The 14396-nt window shown below is 40.8% G+C and overlaps 1 protein-coding gene across 1 annotated transcript in view; it reads right to left on the reverse strand.

Annotated features, from left to right (window-relative positions):
- Positions 1–14396, reverse strand: part of lama5 (laminin, alpha 5) — a 377869-nt gene that overhangs the window by 139466 nt on the left and 224007 nt on the right. The window contains exons 26-27 of the mRNA XM_063041218.1: positions 13895–14048; positions 11220–11383 (exon numbers count right to left, since the gene is read on the reverse strand). Coding sequence (XP_062897288.1) covers positions 11220–11383; positions 13895–14048 — 318 coding nt within the window. The remainder of the gene's footprint in view (positions 1–11219; positions 11384–13894; positions 14049–14396) is intronic.

Consider the following 14396-nt stretch of genomic DNA (forward strand, 5'->3'; position numbering starts at 1 on the left):
TAAGTGGGAAGCTAAATTATTAAAATATTTAGGAATAACCCTGCCGAAGGATCTTTCAACACTGTCACAGGTAAATTATGGGCCATTAATCTCAGAGATAAAAGCAGATATGCATAGATGGAATCTTATCCCCTTTTTAAGTTTAAATTCAAGGATAAATACTATAAAAATGAATATTCTTCCTCGGTTATTATATCTTTTCTGTACTTTACCAGTGGAGGTGGATGATAATCAATTCAGGGAATGGGACAAATGGATTTCCCGCTTCATTTGGCAAGGAAGGAAACCTAGAATTCGATATAACACCTTACAGTTAGGGAAGGAAAGAGGAGGTATGGTTCTTCCTTGCCTGAGAAATTATTTTTATGCCTCACAGATAACCCCTCTGTTATATTGGTGTAATAGGGAATATAAGGCTAGATGGAAGGAAATAGAATTTGGATTAGTTGACAGTTTTCCTCTTCAGGCCTCAATAGCTGACAAAGGATTGATGGCCCAGTTGGAAAAATTTAATAATGCTTGGATAAATCTTACATTAAAAGTATGGCAGAAGGTGGTTAATTCATGTAGAATTAATAACATGCTAAAACTCTTTAGATGGTGTGCATATGATACCGAATTCCTTCCCAACAGAGGAGATAAAAGATTTGAGCTATGGATAAAGAAAGGTCTTACAACCTACCTCTCATTTATAGATAAAAGAGTATTACAAAGTTTCCAAATCCTGCAGGACAAACATGGCCTAGAACATAATGACTTTTTTAGGTACCTTCAAATACGAAACTATGTTAACCAGAGTTGTAGATACACAGACCTATCAACAGTAGAATTAGAATTTTTCAAGATTCTGAATTCGGCTTGCAGTTCAATACCTAGTAAATCAGTTTCTCGCCTATATAATGCACTCTCCCATGCTAAAAATGTAAATACACTGTATATTAAAGAGAAGTGGGAGAAAGAAGCGGGGTTGGTACTTTCAGAGGAGGCTTGGGGGAAAATCTGCAGCTTCCAATGGTCCTCGACTAATTCTTTGACTTGGAGAGAACATTGTTGGAAAAACATTATAAGATACTTCAAGGCCCCATATCAGGAAAAATATAAAGATACAAATGTGATGTGTTGGAGAAGGTGCGGCTCCAAGGAGGCAAATCATTTTCATATTTTCTGGGATTGCCCTAAATTAAGTCTATTTTGGGAAGGTATTCATAGAACATTAGTTAAGGTACTTAGGTCCCAGATACCTCTGAACTTTGAGACGCTCTATTTGGGGCATGTATTGTTCCTTGAACAGAAGGAAGATATAAAGTTGCTGCAGGCCTCTTAGCGGCAAGTAAGAAATCAATCACTAGAAAATGGCTAAATCCAATACCACCTACATTAGAAGATTGGTACGAAATTATCTTGGAAATATTTAAAATGGAAAAGTTGACCTACTCCCTGAGAACTCAAAAAGAAACATTTTATCAAATCTGGAATAAATGGATTGAATATATAACCCCAATGCGAGCAGACTTTAGATGACTCTCCTAATGATTTATATTGCTCTTCTCATCAACACAGTAATATTGCTAACGTAAGCACCCCTAGTCTAAATGTTTGTTGTTTTTTTTTGGAAAATAGAGAATTAACACAAGTAAAGGGAAAGATTTGGGAAAGGGATAAAAAAAATGAAAAAATTAAGTAAATAAGTACATAGGGATTGGATAATTATGTCTGCGGGCAGGAACAAGCACGAACAAATTGGGATATAAACACCTACAATGGTTGGTATATAGGCTTGTATGCAACATTTTGGACCAGTGGAAATGGTCCAGAAGGGTTGTATGGAAACTATTATTACCATTTTTCTTAACAACTAATTTCATTACTTAGCCTAATAGGTTAGATTTACCACAGTACATAATTATCTATTTAAATGTTTATTTTGCTTTTATATCATCTCAATGTGTACTTAAGAATGTATAAATAATTGTAGTTTTATACATATAGAAAAATGGAAAAGGTTATATGTGTGAAAAAAGTACATGATAATTGTGAACTCCTTATCCAAATAAAAATAAAATTAAAAAAAAAAGAAAAAGTTTAAGTCAGAAAAATTCTTCTCAATGCTCCAGATTCCAAGGTTAGAATCTAAGCCTAGGGTATGAAGGTATTAAGTAAAGATACCAACACAGTTCCTTTACACAGCTTCTCTTAAGGACATACAGATTAAATGATTGCAAGTCTACACTCTATTTACTGGGCGTCACGGTAGTGTAGCGGTTAGCACGACCTTATTACATCTCGGGAATTTGGAGTTCAGAGTTTAACTCTAATGTCTTCCCTGTGGAATGTCTGGGTTTTCTCCGGGTGCTCGGTTTCCTCCCACAGTCTAAAGAAGGAACGATCACTGTAAAGGGTATCATGATTAGGCTAGGGTTAAATCGGAGGTTGCTGGGCGCCTGGCTTGAAGGGTCGGAAGAGCCGACTTCATGCTGTATCTTAATCAATAAATAAACAAAAAACTAAATAAACAAACATTTAACAGTACAGCACAGGCACTTTGGCCTATGATGTTGTGTCAATCTTTTAACCTATTCTAATATCAATCTAACATTTTCTCTCCACGTTGGCATCACCTTTCTATCATCCATGTGCCTATTCTTAAGTGTCCCAGTATATTGGCCTCTACCACCACACACTACGCTCTGTGTAAAAAATTTACTCCAACTTAAAGGGTTGACAGTGGATATGCAATGGCAAGCATTTAAAGATCGCATGGATGAACTACAACAATTGTTCATCCCAGTTTGGCAAAACAATAAATCAGGGAAGGTAGTGCACCCGTGGCTGACAAGAGAAATTAGGGATAGTATCAATTCCAAAGAAGAAGCATACAAACTAGCCAGAGAAAGTGGCTCACCTGAGGGCTGGGAGAAATTCAGAGTCCAGCAGAGGAGGACAAAGGGCTTAATTAGGAAAGGGAAAAAAGATTATGAGAGAAAACTGGCAGGGAACATAAAAACTGACTGTAAAAGCTTTTATAGATATGTGAAAAGAAAAAGATTGGTTAAGACAAATGTAGGTCCCCTACAGGTGAACTGATTATGGGGATTCTGTCTTCACTAAGGAGGACATAAATAATCTTCCGGAAATAGTAACGGACAGAGGGTCCAGTGAGATGGAGGAACTGAGGGAAATACATGTTAGTAGGGAAGTGGTGTTAGGTAAATTGAAGGGATTAAAGGCAGATAAATCCCCAGGGCCAGATGGTCTGCATCCCAGAGTGCTTAAGGAAGTAGCCCAAGAAATAGTGGATGCATTAGTGATAATTTTTCAAAACTCTTTAGATTCTGGACTAGTTCCTGAGGATTGGAGGGTGGCTAATGTAACCCCACTTTTTAAAAAAGGAGGGAGAGAGAAATCGGGGAATTATAGACCGGTTAGCCTAACATTGGTGGTCGGGAAAATGCTGGAGTCAGTTATCAAAGATGTGATAACAGCACATCTGGAAAACGGTGAAATCATCAGACAAAGTCAGCATGGATTTGTGAAAAGAAAATCATGTCTGACGAATCTCATAGAATTTTTTGAGGATGTAACTAGTAGAGTGGATAGGGGAGAACCAGTGGATGTGGTATATTTGGATTTTCAAAAGGCTTTTGACAAGGTCCCACACAGGAGATTAGTGTGCTAACTTAAAGCACACGGTATTGGGGGTAAGGTATTGATGTGGATAGAGAATTGGTTGGCAGACAGGAAGCAAAGAGTGGGAATAAACGGGACCTTTTCAGAATGGCAGGCAGTGACGAGTGGGGTACCGCAAGGCTCAGTGCTGGGACCCCAGTTGTTTACAATATATATTAATGACTTAGATGAGGGAATTAAATGCAGCATCTCCAAGTTTGCGGATGACACAAAGCTGGGCGGCAGTGTTAGCTGTGAGGAGGATGCTAAGAGGATGCAGGGTGATTTGGATAGGTTAGGTGAGTGGGCAAATTCATGGCAGATGCAATTTAATGTGGATAAATGTGAGGTTATCCACTTTGGTGGCAAGAACAGGAAAACAGATTATTATCTGAATGGTGGCCGATTAGGAAAAGGGGAGGTGCAACGAGACCTGGGTGTCATTATACACCAGTCATTGAAAGTGGGCATGCAGGTACAGCAGGCGGTGAAAAAGGCGAATGGTATGCTGGCATTCATAGCAAGAGGATTCGAGTACAGGAGAAGGGAGGTACTACTGCAGTTGTACAAGGCCTTGGTGAGACCACACCTGGAGTATTGTGTGCAGTTTTGGTCCCCTAATCTGAGGAAAGACATCCTTGCCATAGAGGGAGTACAAAGAAGGTTCACCAGATTGATTCCTGGGATGGCAGGACTTTCATATGATGAAAGACTGGATGAACTAGGCTTATACTCGTTGGAATTTAGAAGATTGAGGGGGGATCTTATTGAAATATATAAAATCCTAAAGGGATTGAACAGGCTAGTTGCAGGAAGATTGTTCCCGATGTTGGGGAAGTCCAGAACGAGGGGTCACAGTTTAAGGATAAAGGGGAAGCCATTTTAGGACCGAGATGAGGAAAAACTTCTTCACACAGAGAGTGGTGAATCTGTGGAATTCTCTGCCACAGGGAACAGTTGAGGCCAGTTCATTGGCTATACTTAAGAGGGAGTTAGATACGGCCCTTGTGGCTAAAGGGATCAGTGGGTATGGAGGGAAGGCTGGTACAGGGTTCTGAGTTGGATGATCAGCCATGATCAGACTGGATGGCGGTGCAGGCTCGAAGGGCCGAATGGCCTACTCCTGCACCTATTTACTATGTTTCTATCCTCCCCACCCTTTTTTTCCCTCCAATCACCTTAAAATTATGTCCTTTTGCATTTGCCACTTCCCCCTTGGGAAAACGTCTCTGGCTGTCCACTTGACCGATGCCTCTTATCATCTTGGACACCTCTATCAAGTCACCTCTTGTCCTCCTTCATTTCAAAGTATAAAGCAGTAGCTCACTCAACCTCTCTTGTAAGATAAATACATCAAATTGGCTCAAGGCTTTCTTCATTGCAGTAAAAGTTCTCTGTACTTACATCATTTTCTATTTTTAATCTTATGTTCCCTACATCAGTAAATTATCTGCAGTCTGGGTGCAGAGCCTTATCAAGGAAGGTAGTCTCATAAGTTTCAAAGATTACCCGTGACATGGCAGTTACTCTAAATACAGTAATTGTATGGGTATGGAAAGCTCTAACAAAAAATAATTTGGTGGTTGTCATTGTGGACGTTGATTTAGCTGAGGAACATCTACTGTAGTTCATGGCTTTGACAGTGAGCCATCTCAGCCCACACAAACAGCTGCCATGAAATTTCCCAGAAACACAACCGACAGCAAGACATGCAATAACTGCTTCAAATCAACAAAAGGAATATTTGAAAAGAAAGGCTTTAGAAATCTGCATGAGGGGGACAAACACGACAATTTTGCCCACTGTAAGCCAGCAGATGTCTTTTGGCCAAGTGATGTCTCTCACCCAGTGTAACATTCTAGGGTTTTAGGTGAAGATTCAGTTTTGGGAAAGTTATTTTCCTTAAAAAAACAAAATCAAATTTTGTTATGAAATAAGATCTACTGCATCTTATTAGCACGCCAACGTAGTAGATATTTTTCTTTGATAAATTATCAACTACAGCAGCTGTGAGTTGCTGGCATAACTGGGTAAGAGCAATAAAAATCTGAGAAGTATTTTGTGGACAAGTTGGTGATGCACAGATGTTTGAGGCTGGGTGATAATATTTATTGAGATACAACGTGGAATAGACTCTTCTCATCCTTCGAGCCACGCCGCCCAGCAAACTCCATTTTATCCCTGGCCTAATCACAGGACAATTTACAATGACCAATTAACCTACTAAATGGTATGTCTTTGGACCAGAGGAAACACACGCAGTCATGGGGAGAACGTACAGTACGAACTCCTTACAGGGAGCGGTGGGAATGGAACCAGGGTCGCCTGTACTGTAAGACCACTACGATACCGTGCTGACACCACCTAGGGGTTTGAACTGGAGTTTGGTAGGTAGACTTGCCTTGTTTTCAAATGTCTCTCCATGTTTTAATTAAACGAGTGTCCATGACTATATGCACCACAGCTGCTCAGACTAATTAAACAAGATAGATGATTCAGAGTTATGCTTATGCCTTGTTTTTAAAGCCTTATGCTTTGTTTTAATCTGGACCATTTCTAGAGTGAACATATTTTCCCACACATCCACACACATATGGTTAACTGCCTACTCTAATTTCTGCAGTTTTCATTAAGGGCACAAATATGTGACAGTTCAAATTCCTTTTACATTCCATCCAAACTTAAGCCAGATTGCAAAACCCAAGAACTGAATATCAAACCTTTGTGGCACTGATCACGATTTTCTCGGTGAATCTGAGTTTATTTTAGCAACATTTATCTACACCCTTCGGCTTCCAGTTTCCCCATTTAGGACTGCTCACAGAGCATTGCAGTGATTCATATCTCAAAGATACGGGAGCTGGGCTTTCCCAGGCTCTGCAAACAATGAGAGAACATGAGCAATGAAATGTAGATGGGCAGAGAAAGCAGGTCATGGCAATGAGAAGGAGCATCAGCTATGACTGAATAGAAGAACAATCTCAAGGGGACAAATGGCCTATTTCTCTTCTATTCGTTGTATGAAAATTTAAACTCATTTATAATCAGCATTCAACGTTTACTGAAGGAAATTGCTTATTTTAAGTCTAAAACATTATATTTAGCTATAGAGTTGGCAACAAAACATTGATCGCATCATCATACTCAATATGTATTGAATCTATTTATAGAACTGCAAAGGCACAGTAGAGCCCATCAGAATCAGGTTTATTATCACTAATTAGTTTTGCAGCAGCACTACATAAAAAATAATATAAATTACAATAGGAATACATAAAAATAAATAGTTCAGGAAAAGAGCAAAATAATGGGCCATTCAAAAGTCGGGTGGCAAAGGGGAAGACGCTGTTCTCAAGCTGTTGAGTATGCATCTTCAGGCTCCTGATGGTGGTACTGAGAAGGGGGCAAGTCCTGGATGGGAAGGGTCCTTCATGATGGACACCAACTTCTTGAGGCATTACTTTTTAAAGACATCCTCAATGGTAAGGAAGCTATTGTCCATGATGGAGCTGACTAAGCCCAGAATGCTCTGCATTTTTCCCCGATCCTGTGCATTGGTGCCTCTATACCGGTGATGCAACCCTTCAGCATGCCCTCCACTGTATATCTGTAGGAAGTTGCCAGAGTCTTTGGTGACATACCGAATCACCTCAAACTCCTAATGAATTATAGCTGCTAGTGTAGCATCTTTGTAATTGCATCAACATATTGGGCCCAGGATGGATCCTCTACATGTCAACTCGCAGAAACGTGAAGCTCCTCAGCCCTTCCATTTCTGACCCCTTAAGGAGGGCTTGAGTGTTTTCTCCTGATTTCCTCTTCTTGAAGTCCACAATCAATTTCTTTAACCAGGTCCTTGGTGGTTCCATGTACAATAATCCCATCAGTCTATTCCTCTCGTTTGCCTCTGCCTCCCTCACCCTTACAGTCAACAGACTATTATGTTAAAAAAAACTCTTCCACACATGCTGATATGACCAACCAAATCCATATCCTATGCACCTCAAAAAATCTGTTAGTGGGAATAGCTTTCCTTCATCTATTCCTTCACAAATTTGAAATGTATAAAAACATAAAGATACTTAGATAGGTGCATAAATTGTTTTAAATAAAGGTTCAGTGATATAGCAAACAAATGGGATTAGCTTCAATGAGCATCTTGATCGACAAGGTCCATTTGGGCCAAAGTACCTTTCTGTGCTTTATTGACCCTAAAACTATGATTCCATCTGAACCCATCAGCATCTTGCCGTGCCTGCTGTCAACCTTCTTTAGTTGAAGGAGAAACATTAGGGTTCTCTAACACTGAAGTTGAAAGCCTTGTCCCCAAAGCCATTCCAGTGTCTTTGTTCAGATTCTTAAAGAGGGAAATTTAATCCTACTTGCCTGGTAAACCTGAGGAAAACTGGATCACCTACTCGTCCTTGAGCTACAGCAATTTTACCCTGACTTTCACTGACATACACCTAGTAAAACCCCTAGACAAAGTTATATGGGAAGATTTTTGATAGAAGCATTTCAAGTTGCCATTTTATTGTTCCAAAATTGACTGCAGTTTTAATGAGTGGTGCCTTTCTGCCCTGTTTGAATTGTAATTTTTCTTTCTGTAAAGGATCAGGAGAGGCAGGGATGCTCCTCAAGGGCACACTAGGAACAATTAGTCCTCCTTGACCCAGCCCCTGTCCCGGGACGGCGTAGCTTCGTATCCCACCACTAGTTGGGACTGGTGTGGAGAGGGACATTGGATTATCCCAGAAGTATCCTTATACTTTAGCTGCTGAGTTCAAAACTCGTGCATTGAAGCTTGTCGAGCAATGAAAGTTGGCACCTAAAATTCTAGAGCAGAATGTAGGTTGATCTGCAGCAATCCTGGGAATCAGCTACAGCAGTACGGTGTATGTCTCGGAAAGGGGAAAGACCAACATCTGGGATGGTGTTCACAGTCACCTTTATAGTGCTGCTTCACCACATAACCATCAGGACTGACCAAACTGTGATCTAATGTAAAGATGCTGCTTCAACTGGCGACGAATGATTGGGCCTCAGATCTGAGAAAGAGGTACCAGTATTAGAGAGGGTCGAGAAGAAGAGGTTTATGAGAATGATTCTGGGAATGAAAGGGTTAACATATGAAGAGTGATTGCTTGCTCTGGGCCTGTACTCACTGGAATTTATAAGAATACTTTATACTTTATTGTTGCCAAACAATTGGTACTAGAACGTACAATCATCATAGTGATATTTGATTCTGCGCTTCCCACTCCCAGGATTACAAATATTAAATATTAAAAATATTTAAAATAGTAAAAATTAGTAAATATTAAAAATTTAAATTATAAATCATAAATAGAAAATAGAAAAATGGAAAGTAAGGTAGTGCAAAAAAACCGAGTGCCAGGTCCGGATATTTGGCGGGTACGGCCCAGATCCGGGTCAGGATCCGTTCAGCAGTCTTATCACAGTTGGATGGGGGCGGGGGGGGGGGCAGTCTCATTAAAGCCTACTGAATACTAAAAGGCCTAGAACTAGTGGATGTGGAGTGGATCGGAATCAACGTCAGAACCAGAATCAGATATAATATCACCGGCATATGTTGTGAAATTTGTTAATGTTATGGCATGAGTACATTGTGGGTCTTCAGGCTTCTGTACCTCCTCCCAACAGTAACAGTGTGAAGTGGGCATGTCTTGAGTGGTGGGGATCCATAATGACGGACGCTGCCTTCCTAAGGCACCACTCCTCGAAGATGTCTTGGATACTGCAGAGGACAATTCCAATAATGGGGGAAGTCTAGGACTAGAGGGCACAACTTTATAATAGAAAAATGTTTCCTGGGCCGGCTGGTGGCACAATGACATCAGCGCCGGACCCGGAAGCGGAGGTTCCCGGGTTCGAACCAGTCGGATCCACTCCCGAGTACGCTTTCCATCCGTGCCCGGTTGAGTGTCGAGATCGCAACTTGACCTCGTAAAATAAAGGGAAAAATACTGTGAAAATGTCTGTGTGAGGAGTGGTGTGCTACACAGTCTCTCTCTCGCTCCGCGCCTTGTAAAAACCATGGAAAAGACATCATCACGGACACACACAGACGCACAGACTCGCACGCATGCATACGCCAAAAAAAAAAGAAAAATGTTTCTTTTAGAACAGAGATGAGGAGGAGTTTCCTTAGCCACTAGGTAATAAATCCGTGGAATTTATTGCCACAGACAGCTGTGGAAGCCAAGACATATATATGATATAGTTGAGGCAGAGGTCGATAAGTTTCTGATTAGTGAAAGATTACAGAGAGAAGGCAAGAGAATTGGGTTGAAAGGGAAAATAAATCACCGTTGATTGAATGGTGGAGCAGTCTCAATGGGCTGAATGGCCTAATTCTGCAACATATAAGGGTTCAGTGCAGGCATTTCTACTCTGAAGAGGTGAGACGATGAGCTGACATTGAAATAAATTTCACCCTGCTCCAAAGCTTTACACCTGACCTACTGAATTCGGCTAATCGGTATAAAACAAAGAACATCTACTTCACGAGGAGGATTCCTGCCTTTGTTAAGTTCATTGAAATTACCCTCTGCATAGATATAACAGGTAGACTGAGATCAGAACAATAAGGTGATCTCAAATCTAACCCACTTTGATGCATCCCCTTTAACCTGTCTGGGAGAACATGCTGAAGACGAGAGTGGACCTTTTGACATCTGTGGCATGAGATGAGCAGCAAACATCTGCTACAATTTTTCAGTATTCACAAGTAGTTTCCCAGCCCATACCCAATTCATTTGCGTCCTATTAGTTTTCATTAGATATTTAGCCATGTCGAAGTTTCCAATCTAACTTCAAAAAGTAAAGATGAATCTCAAAAACCATTTGAAACTACCACTCTCGGACCTCCATATAGCTCCCTGAAACTATGCTTCAGTATAAGACCACAAGACATAGGAGCAGAATGAGGCCATTCAGCCCATTAAGGCTACCATTAGATCTTGGCTGAGTTATTATCTCTCTCAATCCCATTTTCCAACCTTCTCCCTGTAATGTTTCATGCCCTTACATTTCAACCTCTGCTTTAAATAACATACCCAATGGCTTGGACACCACAGCAGTCTGTGGCAATGAATTCACCACCTACTGGCTAAAGAAATTCCTCCTCATCACAGTTCTAAAGGGAAGATCTGTTCCATGTAGCCAATGAAAAGCCAGGCATAACTTGGGCCCAGACAAGTGCCAATGGCTACATCTTTGATTTATAGAAAGTGATAGGAACCAAAAGAGAAGTTACTCAGGGTAAGAACAATCATTTTGAAGTAACAACAGTACAGTAAAAAACAACCTGAATCTCTCTGGATGTCATTGTGAATCACCCACGTACCATACAATTGTTGACCTCGTTTGCCACACAAAACAAATTCAGCAATAAATTCATACTTAATTGCATAATGATAAACAAATAAAATACCTTTAGGTTTTGTGATTATTGCACCTTCTGAGAATTGAGATTTCTAATCTGATCAAAGGTGAAACAAAGCTTCCTGTTTTTAAGAAGTCATCCTTACCTGTATTTGCAATTCTGGAGCTCAATAAGGACATGTTGGTCTTGCCTTCCTAAATCATTTACAACAACACTGAGGGCCTCTCCTGAATCTGTCTCAGTTGTGTATTCAATCAGCACCACGTAAGCCCCGGAATGCGGAACCCTCATTTGCAATTGTACGTTAACCTTAAAAATAGAGGAAATTCGTCATGATTCATTCAGCTACTTCATTGCTTTCCTATTTATCATATGATGCTTGGCATTATCAAATGGAAAAGATGGGCAGAAACTGGTGAAGGGGAAGTTTGCAAGGAAACCAATTTCGGATCAATGGCGAACAGAATTTGTCCCCCTAACGGACACACCAATTTATTATGAGCTGACTGCACTACCTTACAGATGATTCCATTATAACTAAGTTTTTGAAAAGGAAATATTTGTATGATCACAGGCATTGAGCAAAGAAGCAAGACCCATTTTGTGCTTAATAAGCCCTTACGGATTCAGAGTAACAATAACTTTATTTATATAGCACCTTTCGTACTTTAAGATGCAGCCTCAAAGTGCTTGACATAGATTGTAAAGGTAAGTCAATATAGACATAAAAACACAATACAAAATTAAAAATCATACTACTACTACTACTACGTCGACTCAGGCCTAGGAGGCCGGCATCGGGCACGATGACGGACTCTCCACTTCTCCCTCTCCCTCATCAGTGTGTTCAGTTCATCCACATTAGCCGCGCCGCTGTCTTAATCATAACACATACATTATATAGAATAAAATATAATCCAATACAGCAAATTATATATATGTAATCAACATCAACAGGCATTAAGTAATTGTATAAGTAGGCCAAATTTAAAAAGTAGGTTTTAATAAGTGTTTTGAAATGTTCCACAGAACTAGCCTGGTATATCTCGGTCGGTACAGTATTGCAGGTCTTTTGGTGCATAAGAGCAAAAGGCCACATCACCAGTTCTTATACACTTGGCTCTAGGAACACTAAGCAAACCAGTATTCGTGGATTAAAGGTTACGATTAGGGACGCAAGGGGATAACCACTCCAAGATAAATGGTGGAGCTAGATTATTCAGAGCCTTATATACAATTAAGAGTATTTTAAAATTGATCCTAAAGGACACAGGCAGCCAGTGTAATGATGCCAAAACTGGTGAAATGTGCTCAGATATTTTTAAAAATTAAGATTTTTGCTGCTGCATCTTATACCTTTCTTAGGCAGTCCTGACAAGAATGCATTATTCTAATCGGTGAAAAACAAGGGTGTGTATCAATTTCTCTGCATCTTGAGATGTTATAAGAAATGGGACTCTAGCAATGTTTCTTCAACGGAAGAATGCAGTCTTAATAATATGGTTAATATGTGACTTGAACTTCAGCTCAGGTTCATTAATATGCTTCGTGGAGCTGAACTTGAACTGGACTGGATCGATTGCTAGAATGAGACAGGTGCACCTGCGGCTGATTGATTGTGTGGTGAACCAACTGGGTCTCCTACGCACAGGACCTTTTTCTCGAGCGGTCCTTCAAGTGTGCATGCTTTCATCCCAGCATGTCTGGTTCACTGCTCCTGCACAGTAAATTGCCCAGCGTGTATCATGGCTAACACAACTCAGTAAAAACGTTTAGTATTTCTACTCCTTTGTTATTCTTGCTCTGCACATACATAACAGTACAACAGTAAAATAATATGATCATTCAGACTGCAAGTTATTTGGTGCTAGCTGAATTATGGCCTGGATATCCTTCTTTTGGAGACAGATTAAAGCAAGGACTTGTCAGGAGGATTTGAAAGATACTCAAGCAATATTTTGAGGACAGAGGGGTTCCCTCAGTGCCCTGGCTAAAATATTTTCCACAGTAGATAACAGTGAATCACAATATCTGGTCATTGTCAGTTTGCTCCAAGTGAGAGCTTGCTTCCCTTCCCACAGTGTGGCCACTTCAAGAGTACGTCAATGTCTGTCCTGAGGCTGTGAGTCCAGAATGAGGCATAAATCTTTTTGCTAATGATTGGTCATTAATCGTTACTAGAACAAAATGAGTAAAGGAAGATGAAGCATGAGGGTGAGAGGGTGAGGGGGAAGGGGTGAGGGGGAGAGGGGTGAGTGGGGATGGGGCGCAGGAGAGGGGTGAGTGGTGAAGGGGAGGGAGAGGGGGTGAGCGGGGAAGGGAAGGGTAAAGGGTGGAGGGGAGGAGGCAGGGAAGGAAAGGGGAGGGGTGAAGGGGTGGGAGGAGGGGGTTGAAGGGAGGGAGAACTTAGTGGCGGAGGAGCAATCACAGGAGAGAGATGTTTGCACTTGTTACCCTGTCAGTATGTTTTTCTTATACCAGATTGTTAATTTAATTAATTTTCCATAGATAACAGTTAACCAATAACTCCTATTCATAGTGCGATATCCACAAGAGCAACCATCAAAAAAAACACTGAAAAATTACAAGTATATAAATGATCATATAAAAATACAAACAAGCATACTAAAGTTAAGCTACAGGAGAAATAACGATTACACTGTCCAATCTGACATTCTCACTCCTAGTTTGTTTGCATTGCCACTTGATTTATTTTGTTTGGGATAGGCTTCTGCTGTACTCGAAAAGAAAAAAATCCAAACACAAGCATTAGTGCCTCTTCACTAGTATCCCATTCCATCATTTCGGTATTACACTGACCTGTTTATCATTAAGGACAACCATTGATGGATGCCTAGGAGTTGGCTGTATCACTCGACACTGGGTACGGAGGTAGTTCTCAGTGGCACACATTCCTTCAGTAGCCTGCAGCGAGGGAAGGCCATCCAGGGAAAGATGTCTGTACAACAAGCAACTGCAGAGAAAGGGGTCAATCATGTCACCCATTCCCACGCTCACTGGAAACTCTAATTCATCTTACTCTCAAAAAGCAAAGCAAAACCCCTCACAAATATTGCTACTCGGGGCAGTAGGGTAGAGTACCTGTTAGGGCAATGCTTTACAGCACCAGTAATTGGGGTTCAATTCCTGCCACCGTCTGTAAGAAATCTGAACTTTTTCCCCCATCAGAGCATGGTGTTCCTCTGGGTGCTCTGGCCTCATCCAGCATTCCAAAGACGTATCCGTTAGTAAGTTGTGGGCATGCTACGTTGACGCTAGAAGCGTGGTGCCACTTGCGGGCTGCCCTCGGACTGCGTTGGTC

This window comes from Mobula hypostoma, chromosome 2 (genome assembly GCF_963921235.1).
Source record: "Mobula hypostoma chromosome 2, sMobHyp1.1, whole genome shotgun sequence".
NCBI lineage: Eukaryota > Metazoa > Chordata > Chondrichthyes > Myliobatiformes > Myliobatidae > Mobula > Mobula hypostoma.